The sequence below is a fragment of the Papaver somniferum genome, chromosome 5, assembly GCF_003573695.1.
Source record: "Papaver somniferum cultivar HN1 chromosome 5, ASM357369v1, whole genome shotgun sequence".
NCBI classification, from domain to species: Eukaryota; Viridiplantae; Streptophyta; class Magnoliopsida; order Ranunculales; family Papaveraceae; genus Papaver; species Papaver somniferum.
Window position 1 is genome coordinate 135086204 of NC_039362.1, and position 12212 is coordinate 135098415.

The following is a 12212-nucleotide window of genomic DNA, read 5'->3' on the forward strand; positions in this document are numbered from 1 at the left end:
ATCCGACCTTTTGGTTGTTGATTTAAATTGATTGGCACTTGGATATTGGTCTTTGGTACCATCCAAGTTATCTCTCTAGTCTTTGATAAAGACTCACAGATTTCTATTTGCTTGAGTATATATCAAATCGAGAGATTGAGATATAAACTATTTGATATACTTTTTATCTAGATTGAGTCTGACTGTCTAGTTGATTCTCTAGAAAGTATATTGGTGTTTGTCCATACAGATTGCTAAGCGAAATATTGGGTGTGGTTGTTGTACCCCCACTTTTTCACTTGCCATGGTGCGCTCGCAAGAGAATATAAAATGGTTGAAGATATAATTCAAAATAACGGTTTATATTTAAGATTGAAGAAGGATCTCACTGTGTACAGTTGGGCTGAAGTCGGAAGAAGAAACCCTCACATAATTTACCTTTTTATTATTTTTTATTTTTAGTTATCATTTAAATCATTTTAGTTCTGTTAGTTTAATTTGATTTGTGTAATTTTAAATTAAACAAGCATTGAAATTCAAACTAAGGATCACATTGGAAAATAAACAGAAAAATAAAGTAAAAATCATACCGAATTTAAAACTAATTGGATTACATTGAATTTGAAACTATGAATTACATTGAAACTTGAACTAATTACTACATCCAAAATTTAAAACTAATAACTAAACATGTGTAATGGCATTATTTTTATCCTCATTTAAGGTGTCCTTCTCGTTAGAATCAATGTCAACTGTTATTGGGCGTTGTCATGCCTTCTATGCTTGAATTTCATCAAATTCATCTTGCCAGAGTCGTAGTTGTGCAAGATTTATCCTGACATGTCCATTCCAAGGATTCCTCTCATGTTCACATTAAACAAATTATGTTCAACCGCTTTACGACCTTTATTCATCTATGCAACCATTTTCGCACACTCCACTATTTTAACAATATCGGTTTATTCTTGTTTTTCAAAAATTCTTATATGTTCAATTCTGAAGTTGATGATTGTCCTGCATCTTGAGCCGCCTTTCTGTTCCTTTTTGCTCTTTTGTTGCTTGGTCCATCATATCTGTCAGTATTTCTATTTATAAATTCCATGCCGGAAAAACGCATTTCGAATCTGGTGAAGAATAAGGAAACCCGGATTGTTGAGAAACATTAATGGTCTCGTAAGGTGATTCCTTTGTACTCGATATCTATTCAACATATCACGATTATATCCGTTCATCTTTCTGAGAATGTGGAAATAGGCTTCGTGCTTGAAACTCATATTTCTTGTTCTTTGCGATTCCTCTCGAGTTTTTTGTTGTTGTAGTTTGAACATTTATTTATAAATTAGTTATCACAACAAACTTGACACATTTAAAAAATCAATTAAACAATTTGAAATGAGACTTCTCACATTGACTTCGGTATCATCGCTCGTTTTGTAACAATTCATTTGCATCATCAAAGCGACCCAACTGTTCATGTCTTTACTGATTATATTAAAACGACTTGACAACCCAGCAACATCAAGGCTTTTTACTTTCCAATTTCCTGACAAAATTGTTTAAAAATATTCCCCAAAACATATTATACTATATTGTTATTTGAACATCATTGATACGATCAAGCGTAGATGTTATATGACTTCTGCAGATAACTTTATCCTCATACAGACTATACTTTGGATCGCGAACTTTGGCAAATAAAGCATTTTCAGTTCAAGTATTTTGTGTTTGTGATGAACTTGTCATTTTTCTGAATATTTTTTTTTGAGATTGAAAGTGAAATTGTAAGAAATTTTGGGTTGAAAAAGAAAACTAATTGGATATACCAGAAATAATTGGGGAATATTTTACTGTTCATGCCGACATGGTTTTTCAATGCCGACAATCTAAATAAGCATGGTTGTTCCATGCCGGCATGAGCAATAAAATATCCCCCAATTATTTCTGGTATACCCCAATTAATCCTTCTTGAAAAAGTATGATGTTAGAGTTAAAAATGGTCAAGTTAATCAGGAATGAAATTAGAGCAATTGGATGAACTAACCGTTATCGGCTCAAAAAAGACAGGTCGTCTCAATCTAAGACGATGGTCGTCTCAAACAGAGCCGAACCGAGCCTTAGCCTTCCCTCAGGCAATCGGTTGAAGTTAATTCGGTCGTCTCATGTTGAGTTGGATGAGCAAACGCTTCTTATTTGAGGGTTTGACCATTTGTCTTTCCACTGGAATTGCTCACAGAGTTGCCCTTCTCCGACTCCATCTTGGATAAGCATGTAATCATGATCCCCCGTGCTTGCTGCAAATAAGGTATACGTTCGAGTCATTGTTACTATCAGCAGCAGATATGGTACAATGATCAGCATCAACAGAAAAAGTATGTTTTTTTACATACCACAAATAGTGTCTGCTGATCTTGATTTTTGATAGAACAGCATTGCTAAATAGTAAAAAGAATATGCAAACAAAATGTTAGCTTTCAAACTCCAAAAAGAGCTTTCAAACAGCAACCAGGCCCCCCATCCCCCTCTCAACAGTAGCAGTGACCACATGACTAGTGTGATATCTCTCATTTTACAAAGAAAAAACTAATGGTTAGGGACTTTTCTGATTCCCCAAGTTTAATGTCACCTTGATGTCTCATTTCATATCCAATCAAAATGAAAAAAAATACACAATTTTTTTAAAAAAAAAAAAAAACATCCATGAAAGTATTGGTTCAACTATAGAGAGGTCAGGGGGAGCTGGGCTACTCAACTCAGATGATGCCACCGACAATGACATAACAAAATCTATCAACTTTTTCCCACCATACAATCTGATTAAGTATGGTTAGGGCTCCCCAGATCATATAATAGATAGATCCTAGAGAGAGAAGACTAAATCCAAGAGGCTATAGCTAGAGATAATATACAGAGTCTAAGAGATAAAGAGAGTGAGAGCAATGGTTTTTTGTTTTTGTTTGTAAAGTCGCTGTAAAAAGGTAGGGTATAGGGGGTGTTGTTTTTGTAATGATGTACTGGGTTGAAGCCAAGTGTTATGTAGGGGACATAACCCAAAAACAAACCAAACCCATCAATCATCAGACCCTAGCCGAGAGCTCCCTTGTTTTAGTAGCTCCCTGCTGCTCTGCTGAAACAATAATAATAATTGACTGATGAAAGAAAGAAAGAGAAGGAGGAGAGAAAAAGTAATGAATGAATGAATGAATTGAGAGCTCTATCTGCTTAATTTTAAAACCCCATTTCCATCCATCATCCATCCCCCACAACAACACAAACATCCAACTAACTCTCTTTCACTAGTCTCTACAAAAAGAAAAAGAGGAGAAAAAAAAGTGAAAAAACCCTCACTTAAAAATTTAGGGGTTTTCTTTAGCAAAGGGTCTCTGAAAAGTTTGGGGGATTTTCAAGAGCTGAAAAAAAGAGAGAGTGGGGGGTGGAAGTGGAAGGGGAAGGGGAAAGAAACAAGGAAGTTCTCTCATTGTAGAGTGGGGTTTGTTTCAATTTGAAATCTCAGCTGGTTTTGTTTGAGAAATACGGAAGTTCTCTCATTGTAGAGTGGGGTTTGTTTCAATTTGAAATCTCAGCTGGTTTTGTTTGAGAATACAGTGAGTGAAGAAGAGATGCCAAGACCAGGTCCAAGGCCATATGAGTGTGTTAGAAGAGCTTGGCATAGTGATAGACATCAACCCATGAGAGGTACTCTCATTCAAGAAATTTTCAGGTAATTTTTCTTTGTTTGGAATGTTTTCAGTTTCTAAGTTCGTTAAATTTTTGAATTTGGGTGTTAATTTTTGCAATGTGTTTGATTGATCAGAGTTGTGAATGATAGTCATAGTTCTTTGACAAAGAAAAATAGAGAATGGCAAGAAAAACTACCTGTTGTTGTCTTAAAAGCTGAAGAAATCATGTATTCTAAAGCCAATTCTGAGGTAATCTTCTCATTTTGTAATCTTATTGGGACAATGGGTTTTCAGAAAAACATGAAGTTTTTTCATTTTCTGTTGTTATTTGCATAATAATTAAAAATTTGTGTTTAGGTTGAATATGCAGATGTTAAAACCCTATGGGATCGGGTGAATGATGCCATTGATACGATTATTAGAAGAGAAGAAGGTAGTGAAACAGGAGAATTTTTACAGCCTTGTATAGAAGGTACTGCCCGATGTCTTTGTTTCGCCTTACCTCTCTTCATTTTGGTCTTATGTTTCAGAATCCTAGGTATGATTATTCCAAATAGATAGAATGTGGAAAGGGAAAATGTGTTTGTTTGTAATTTGTGTCTGTCCTTTATCCCTATTTTGATCAGCTGCTCTGATTTTGGGTTGCACTCCAAGAAGAGCTTCAAGGAGCCAAAGGAATATTAATCCAATATGTTATCTCAGTCCCAACAAGCAAGAGCCATCTTCCCTACCTCCAAGAGTTCCAGACAGTATAACCCATGGGGGAGGATCCTCGCATTTGCAGCCACTTCCTTCTGTCAATCCTACTTCCAATCCACAATTCATGTCATACCATGTAAATTTCCCAAGATCCATGACCCCGAACACAAATTTGTTGGGTCGGGAATCTTGCAGTGGTACAGCAATGGATCAACATCAGCCCATTCATCAAGGAGTCCCATTGTCCTTAGAGGCTCCCGTTCGACATGTAGATAATCAAAATTTTCCCGAATCAGCAAACCGCTCGTTGAATTTTGGCCGAGTTTATCCCTTGTATGATGTTACTCCCCATGAAATTATAAGACCTCAGTTTGGTTTTCAAACTTCACAATACTTACATTCTAACACTGCTACTCTTGACACGCCTCGCATTCAGTCGTATGTAGAAGCGCCGGTGAAGGGTGTTTTGAAGAATCTCTTCCCTGTTGACAAACCTGCGAATGCTTTAAACAGAACCAATCAAGTATGTATGACAAGCAAACCTGAAAACCCATCTGAGAGTGATTGTGATTTATCATTGCGGTTGGGCATTCAATCAGCTTCTGGTGCTGGGGCAGGAACCAGTGGTCGCCAAAGTGTAGAATTGGAAAACATTCAGTATGGTAAATCTCAGGAGTACTGTTTCTTTCCTGGAAAAGGTGCTAATGAATCGTTGGATTCAACAAGAAAAGTGTTTGTTGAGGGTGGTGAGGGTTTACATTTAGAGTCATCATCTAGTAAGAAGCGGAAAGAACATGTTAGGAGCTCTAATGAGGATGTGCATTATCCTCAACAGAGAAATTTTCCTCCAGACTTGTTTCTTGGTAAAATGAAGAGGCCAGATAAGTAGAAAATCAATCATATAATCAATTTTTTGAAATCTTGAGATTACTCGAAGGAGATATCTCTATGAATCTTCTTTGACATTGAATCTTGTTGTAGTTCTTCTATTTTTCCTTTTTTTTTTGTGGTAATTTTTGATAAGTTGTAATTGCAACAATGTGAAGTGTAAAGAGCTCAGCGGCCCCAAGTTTCGTTAGACAACGTGTATAACAAATTGGATTAGAAATTCATTTTTTGCAGTATCTGTCTCTAGAGCTAAGCTCAATAAGAAATGATTATTCTGTTTAACTTTATTTGTTGCCTGTTGCTAACTTTTTGCTGATGTTAGTTGTGATACTGCAGAGTTAAGTTTGGCTTGTAAGAACGTCTCCAAGAGATTCAGTACATGGGGTTTTGTCGCTACCGTAGAGTCAATAAAGAAAAATCAAGCAACTCTTTACTGTGACTCTGCATAATCTGTTACTAAATCCGTACATGAGGTCTTTATTTTATGGGCTATCTAAAGTAGAGAGCTTTCATGCAGTGGCAACAAGTAATCGTCTCTTCACCTATAATTTTTCTGTCTACTCAAGCAAAAAGGCTCTCCACAGTAGATAGCTCTTTCGGAGATGCTCCAACTGGGGTTGAGGCCCCTAATTTTAGTGTTGTTCATCTGCATAGATGTTTCAGTTGTCCATTTTCTAACTTTTCTGTTAAGGTCAAATTTTCTGTCTCTATCCTGACTGTTCTCGATTCTGTATGTCAAGATTACATTGCTTCTTATGTTTCTATGTGCAAATTTTTTTCTTCAACATTTGAGTGTTTTTTATCTGAATTATTTTAATGAAGGTTGTTTAGAAGATGTGTTCAGTGTTCATCTACATAGAAGAAGGTGAGTTATTGGTTTTATGAGCAAAACTGAATATAGGCTCAAGGCCATGTAAACAAAGGCTGCATAGGAAGAAAGAAACAAAAATACCTGCCTTATGGAACAAAATTTAAGTTAAGATTTCATATGGAGGATCTTCACATGATTTGTGTTTGCTAGTTCTAGCATAGGTCTTGGCTTCTGTAAATGCATTTAAATATGTTTTTGGACTGTTATATGTAGTATCGGTGTGTGGACAGGATGGCAACGGATCTTCGTACCCTTGAAGGGAAGAATTTTTCTACAGGTACTCACAACATCTCCCGTACGAGCTATCTTAGATTAATTCTGTTTAAATATTTGATGTTTCATTTGAACGATAAAGTATAAACACATGCCAACACAACCATTTCTTTCCTTTGAAATTTGTCAAATGTGGTGTTAATTCATTCTTTGGATGTAATAAGCCATGTTTAGGAAGCTAATTTTAGCCAAGAAATCTGATAGGAAAAATCCAACAGTATTATTCTCTTAAAACTTTATACAAAACCCAATTTCACCCTTAAGGGATATGCACTGTATGTAGATCCGCTCCGCTTTAATATATATCATACTAAAATACACAAACAAAGACGATGAATATATTTTCTAGGTTTCTGGAGATACAAATTCTAGTGTAGGACAATAGTGGAAATGAACATGATAAGGAGGGATAGACTGCCAACAGCTACCGAGTAAGCAGAGTTCCCCAGAAACAAAGACAGTGAATATATTTTCTAGGTTTCTGGAGATACAGATTCTAGTGTAGGACAATAGTGGAAATGAACATGATAAGGAGGGATAGACTGCCAACAGCTACCGAGTAAGCAGAGTTCCCCGGATCAGTGGTGGTTTTAGGTGGAGTTCTGAAACTAGATGGAGTTTCAGGTCCAGAATTGCTACTGACATTGATGGTTATGTCTGGCCTAGTTCATAGTTGCTGCAAATGTAGTATTAGCCTGTCGAGCTACTGTAAGGTCTGTCCCAGACAAGGGCTTGGAGTGGGCAGAATAAATGAAGGTTCAAGAATTTTACACTTTAGTAGGATTCCATGTAGACTGTAGAAATTGCTTTCTAATCTCTATGGGCTGGAGGGTCTTCTCCCCTTTGTTGGAGTCCTGCTGCTAACTCAAATGTTTATTTTTCCTTTTATATGTTTAATCTTACCCATTCAGATAATATTATAAAACATAAGCCTCTGTAGTTCTAGGAGATCTAGATGATGGTTGTTTATGAAATGGTTCCAGCATGATGAAGGTGAGTTCTTGGTTTAATTAACAAAATTGATTACAGGCTAATGTCATGTACAAAAAGAATGGATTAAAGTTGAGTTTGAGATCAGAGGTTTTTTGAATCTTAAAGCCATCATTTCTGACGAAGTAAATGGCATATAGATCCAAGCTAGAGATTTCTTATACTTCGACGAATATTTGCTTGGTACAGTATGGTTTGACCTTATTTTGTAGATGTAGCTAGATTATGTGTTTGATCGTTTGTATTGGTGCCCTAGTTTTTGACTTGTTATAGTGCTTAAAACATCCTCTCTTAGAGCTGTTATGGTTTACTTGTTTACTGATTGTTAAGTTTGATGGATGAGATTAATTTTTATGTTGGACAGAGTTCAGGACAGGTACTTAAGAACAACATCCTCTCCTAGAACTGTTATAGATTACTTCTTTGGTATTGGTTAATAAGATCAATTTTTATGTCGGAAAAGTATGTCATGTGAAACCTTTTTCATCTTTTAGATTTTGTTTGTATTAGTAAATTCTTGTTATAGGTGATTTTGGCATAGTTTAGCAACAAAATGGACACGAAATAAGTAGTATCACCATCGTATTATAGTCAAGCTGATGAGCTAGAGATCTAGCCACATTATTCTTTAAATAAAAAATAACAATTACACCCGTTACACATGCCCTATAGGCTACAGAGATTGGCACTGTACTGGATATCCTAGTAAATTACAGAGATCTCAAATAGAAAATCTGCTTTGAAATTGAGAACTTATCATTCTAATGTAATAAAATAGTGGAAATGAACAACATAGCCAGGGCGAAACTGGCAGTAGCGGTGTGTGAAGCAGAGTTGCGTGGAGTAGGAGCAATAGGCAGAGTGGTGGTAGTGGTAGGGGAATTAGATGGAGTTTCGGTTTCAGAATCATCAGTGACATTGATGGCTAATCTCTGACCTTCTTTACAGTGCGTACTGATGGTGCAGATGAAGTAGTGTGGGCCAGTCGAGTTAAGAGGGATCCTCGCAGGACCTTGTTTCAGGATGTTGTTTTGGTTCGATGCGGTGCAGCTATCGTAATCTTCCATTGATACTTTTGCCACATCATGTGCATTTGTGGGAAAGTTAAAGACTGCGAAACAGATGAAGTTAGATAATTGAACTGCAAAATTTCTACAGATCTATTGAGAAGCAAAACCAACGTATAAATCAAGCTTTTACTATTTTTTCTGGGTCAAAATAGTTTTCTGTATTAGGACCTTTACAGGAACGAAGAAAACGCCATTACTGAAATCTGGGATAGAACTTAAGTGGCTTACCTAGGGTGTCACCGACTTCGAATTTCCTTCCAGCAGCCCAGGTACGATAGACTTGATCGTTACCCGTGGTTGGTACTGTCCATCCTTCTTTGTCTAAGACATCAATATCGTCAGAGGTTGCATGATGAAGCAAAGCAAACGCAGTGACGAAAACAAGTAAGAATCCTCTCAGACCCACATTAGAAGTCATCTCTAGCTCTCTCTAACTCTGTGATCTCTGCAGGTCCTCCCTGAAATGCGTATGAAGCTGTGAAATTGTAATATGAGAAGAGGAGGGTTAGGGAGCTATATAATCCCCAAACTGACTTGTAAAGAAGACTAGACTCCAGTATAAGACAGGAACAGTGTAGAGAAAAGTCCTGTTGAAAAATCAATGGTTGGAAAAGTACAGTGTGAATAACTTAAATGAAACGCGGTAGGCTTAGTCAAATTCGACGACTGCCAAAGTCTTGCCTGTAATAACAGCCATGAAATTTGAGTGTAACGTTAAGGCTTGTGGGGTATGCTGATCCCACTCTAGGGAACTTCATTGGGGAGATTGATGGAGATTTTCAAGCTACTACTAAGAATTGTTAACTGCATTCTGAATTGTTTTTGGTACATTGTTGTGCTTACAGCCACACTTGCGCTTCAGTTATACCCATTTTTACGGTGTCTAATACTAGCAGTAAATAAATTTGTGGAAATATCTTGGTGCGAGCTGTAGTATGCTGATAGCAACTGACCTCAACCTTTATAAATTACATTACGTATATGGGCCACAGGCTATCGTTTCATCTTTTTGACAAAAACTAGAGTAATGTATTATGCAGATAAATTACATGGAATAAGTTTTTTTTTTTTTTTTTGCTGGAAATAAGAAAAGAATTTAGACCATTTCTCAGTACTTAATCTTTTCTGGATCCATGGCCGGAGCTAGGTGTGGACAAGTGGGGCACTTGCCCCTCCCCTCTCAGCGAAATTTTGTTTTTATTTACCCTATTCTAAGAAAATATTTTAATTCCTTGTGGAGAATCCACGGTTTTCGTAGACCAAGTAAATCCTGAACCGAATGGGTTACGGATTACTTAAAGGAATTGAGGACCAAAATTATATAAATAGCTAGCTAGGAGGGCTGGAGGGGTCATTCTTTTACCATTGCAAGGATTATTGGAAAAGGCAATTTGGGAGGAAATTAAAATCAGCTTGACGGCAGTATTATTTTTGCAGTGGTACGTAATTTTATTTGCTAATCTTCTTTATTTTCTCTATTGATTACAGATGAAAACTATCAGTCCCATAACAAGTAGTAGCAAAGTAGTTCATCATCATGACACTCGACTCCCTACTCATCTCTCAGTTATAGTGCCAAGGATTGATTCCCGGCAAGTTGATGATCCTCCGTATAATGATCTTGTTGATCTCCCTTTATATCATCCTAGACATACTCAGTAGGCTTCCAGCCAAGTGTATTTTCAAGTGCCAGCGTGTGTCTGGGACCTTTACAAGTTTTAACCACTACCACATTTTTTACTCGCATGCAACGTCAACGATCCACTTCGGTAATAGTTGTTCAGCTTTCTTCAGAAGCTGATTGCGAATTTACAAAGCTATATTATATGGACAACGAGTTTAGGAGGATTGAGGAAAAATTCACGAGATCGCTGTCTGCTTCTGCTACTGATCCGAATTTTCTTTTGGGTTCCTATGATGGGTTTCTTATGTTTGCCAGCTTGCTTGGCTTGCCTCGGAATCCTATAACGGGAGAACAACTAACTATGAACGATAAGCATATGCATGTATGCGGTTTATACTTCAATCCAATTAGGAAGGATCATGAATTGTTGTATTATACTACTTCTGGAAAATATAGTAACTACAGCGCATATTGTTTAAGAACTAAACTAAGGAGAGACATTGGCAGATTTTCTTATCCACCATGTAGGTACAGACTTCCTGTTCTGGTGAAAGGGACCTTATACTGGATGATTGATCGAGAGCATTATTCTTGGTTAAACAGTGGGTTTCATCCTCCATTCTCTGATTCTATCATGTCGTTCAATATTGAGAATGAAGAATTTAGCACACTGGAACCTGGAGGACACAAGTATAGCACCACGGAACCTCGTGGAGAGTATAGTGGCGGAATGTTGCGTATTGGTCAATTGCATTTGTCAGAAATAGATGGGGAATTATTATTAACACATGCAAATATATAATAATATCAACACATATTAAGTACATGCAATGAAGAATATGAAAACAAGATTAGTACATGCAAAGAATGATATGTGATTGAATGCATGCAATGAAGAATATGGAAACAAGATTAGTACATGCAAAGAATAATATTGATGCAATTAGTTTTAATTTCTTTGATTAATTTATAGGAATAGATTTAATTCTTTTGATGTAATTATAGTATGAGGATCCTCACCCATTCAATGTATTTGTACAAGTAGTATATATACAAAATAATGAAATCAATCTCATTACCGTTGTATGAGATTTAAAACCAAAACCAATATTTCTACATGGTAATCTAGAGCTAGGTTAGGTAAAAATTTTTTTCTCAATTCTCTGTAACTGCATCAACAATGGCTATTGAGGATGAAACTCTACCTCCTCCACCTCCCAACAATAATCCTCCACCTAATAGGGAATCAGGTCTATCCCCATCAAGCCCCTATTACGTTCATCCGGCTGACAATCCTACCATTGTCATCTTCACCCCTCTTCTCATCAGTGACAACTATTGCATATGGGAAAGAGGAATCAAAAAGGCCCTAAGTGATAAAGCCAAACTCGGTTATATTGATGGATCCATTGTGAAACCCACTGATCCAATTGATCTTTCCCATTGGACTCGAGTAGATGATTTAGTTGGTAGCTGGGTTTCCAACTCAATTGACCCAGAAATCCGTGGGAGTGTTCAATCATTCCCATCTGCAAGAGATCAATGGTTAGAGATCAAAAACCGATTCTCTCATACCAATGCTCCTAAGATTTTTGCACTCAAACAATCAATATCTTCATTGAAACAAGAAAATCTGAATGTAGCAATGTATTTCACTCGGCTCAAGTCTCTTTGGGATGAACTGGATTCATTCAGGCCTCTCGTCCCTTGAATTTGTGGAGCAGGCAAGGATTTTGTAGATCACCACAATCAAGATCGTTCAATGGAATTCCTTCAGGGTCTTCATGACCGCTTTTCTGCTCTCCGCAGTCAATGCCTATTAATGGAGCCAATGCCATCTGTAGAAAAGCTATACAATCTTGTAAGGCAGGAGGAATCACAACAAGGTATAAACTCATCCTCCACTACTCATGTTGAATCTGCAACACTCAGTGTCTCTCGCAGTGACTCTTATTCAGCTAGACCAAATCCAAGGTCTTATTCCAATCCCGGGACTATATCCAATGCTTGGAATGGTACCAACAAGAGACAAAGACCTTTTTGCGACCACTGCAACAAACATGGTCATACTCGGCTTACCTGCTGGAAGCTCAATAGCTACCCAAAAGATCCGCCGAGATCCAGAGATATTTCAACTCCGG

At 37.1% G+C, this 12212-nt stretch overlaps 3 protein-coding genes across 3 annotated transcripts; 2 read left to right on the forward strand and 1 right to left on the reverse strand.

The window, feature by feature from the left end:
• The first annotated feature begins 2920 nt into the window (after positions 1-2920).
• On the forward strand, positions 2921-5476 carry LOC113282809. The gene is made up of 5 exons (XM_026531911.1): positions 2921-3493; positions 3564-3697; positions 3791-3905; positions 4014-4128; positions 4283-5476. The coding sequence occupies exons 2-5, from the start codon at positions 3597-3599 to the stop codon at positions 5242-5244; spliced, it is 1293 nt and encodes a 430-aa protein (XP_026387696.1). The 5' UTR covers positions 2921-3493; positions 3564-3596; the 3' UTR covers positions 5245-5476.
• A 2466-nt stretch (positions 5477-7942) lies between these two features.
• Positions 7943-8983, reverse strand: LOC113282810 (umecyanin-like). Its single transcript, XM_026531912.1, has 2 exons — positions 8676-8983; positions 7943-8488 (listed from the first exon to the last, which is right to left on the reverse strand). Exons 1-2 carry the CDS (start codon positions 8863-8865, stop codon positions 8139-8141), a joined length of 540 nt encoding a protein of 179 aa, XP_026387697.1. The 5' UTR covers positions 8866-8983; the 3' UTR covers positions 7943-8138.
• Positions 8984-11251: 2268 nt separating this feature from the next.
• Positions 11252-11782, forward strand: LOC113279642. Its single transcript, XM_026528316.1, has one exon. The coding sequence runs from the start codon at positions 11252-11254 to the stop codon at positions 11780-11782; it is 531 nt and encodes a 176-aa protein (XP_026384101.1).
• The last annotated feature ends 430 nt before the right edge of the window (positions 11783-12212 follow it).

Bases quoted from the DNA above. Each gene is read 5' to 3' on its own strand.
- LOC113282809 (XM_026531911.1), top strand. From the start codon at position 3,597: ATGCCAAGACCAGGTCCAAGGCCATATGAGTGTGTTAGAAGAGCTTGG. The intron at 3,698-3,790 runs GTAATTTTTCTT...TTGATTGATCAG, and splicing joins CTCATTCAAGAAATTTTCAG to AGTTGTGAATGATAGTCATA. The intron at 3,906-4,013 runs GTAATCTTCTCA...ATTTGTGTTTAG, and splicing joins ATTCTAAAGCCAATTCTGAG to GTTGAATATGCAGATGTTAA.
- LOC113282810 (XM_026531912.1), bottom strand. From the start codon at position 8,865: ATGACTTCTAATGTGGGTCTGAGAGGATTCTTACTTGTTTTCGTCACT. The intron at 8,489-8,675 runs GTAAGCCACTTA...TCTGTTTCGCAG, and splicing joins CGAAGTCGGTGACACCCTAG to TCTTTAACTTTCCCACAAAT.
- LOC113279642 (XM_026528316.1), top strand. From the start codon at position 11,252: ATGGCTATTGAGGATGAAACTCTACCTCCTCCACCTCCCAACAATAAT.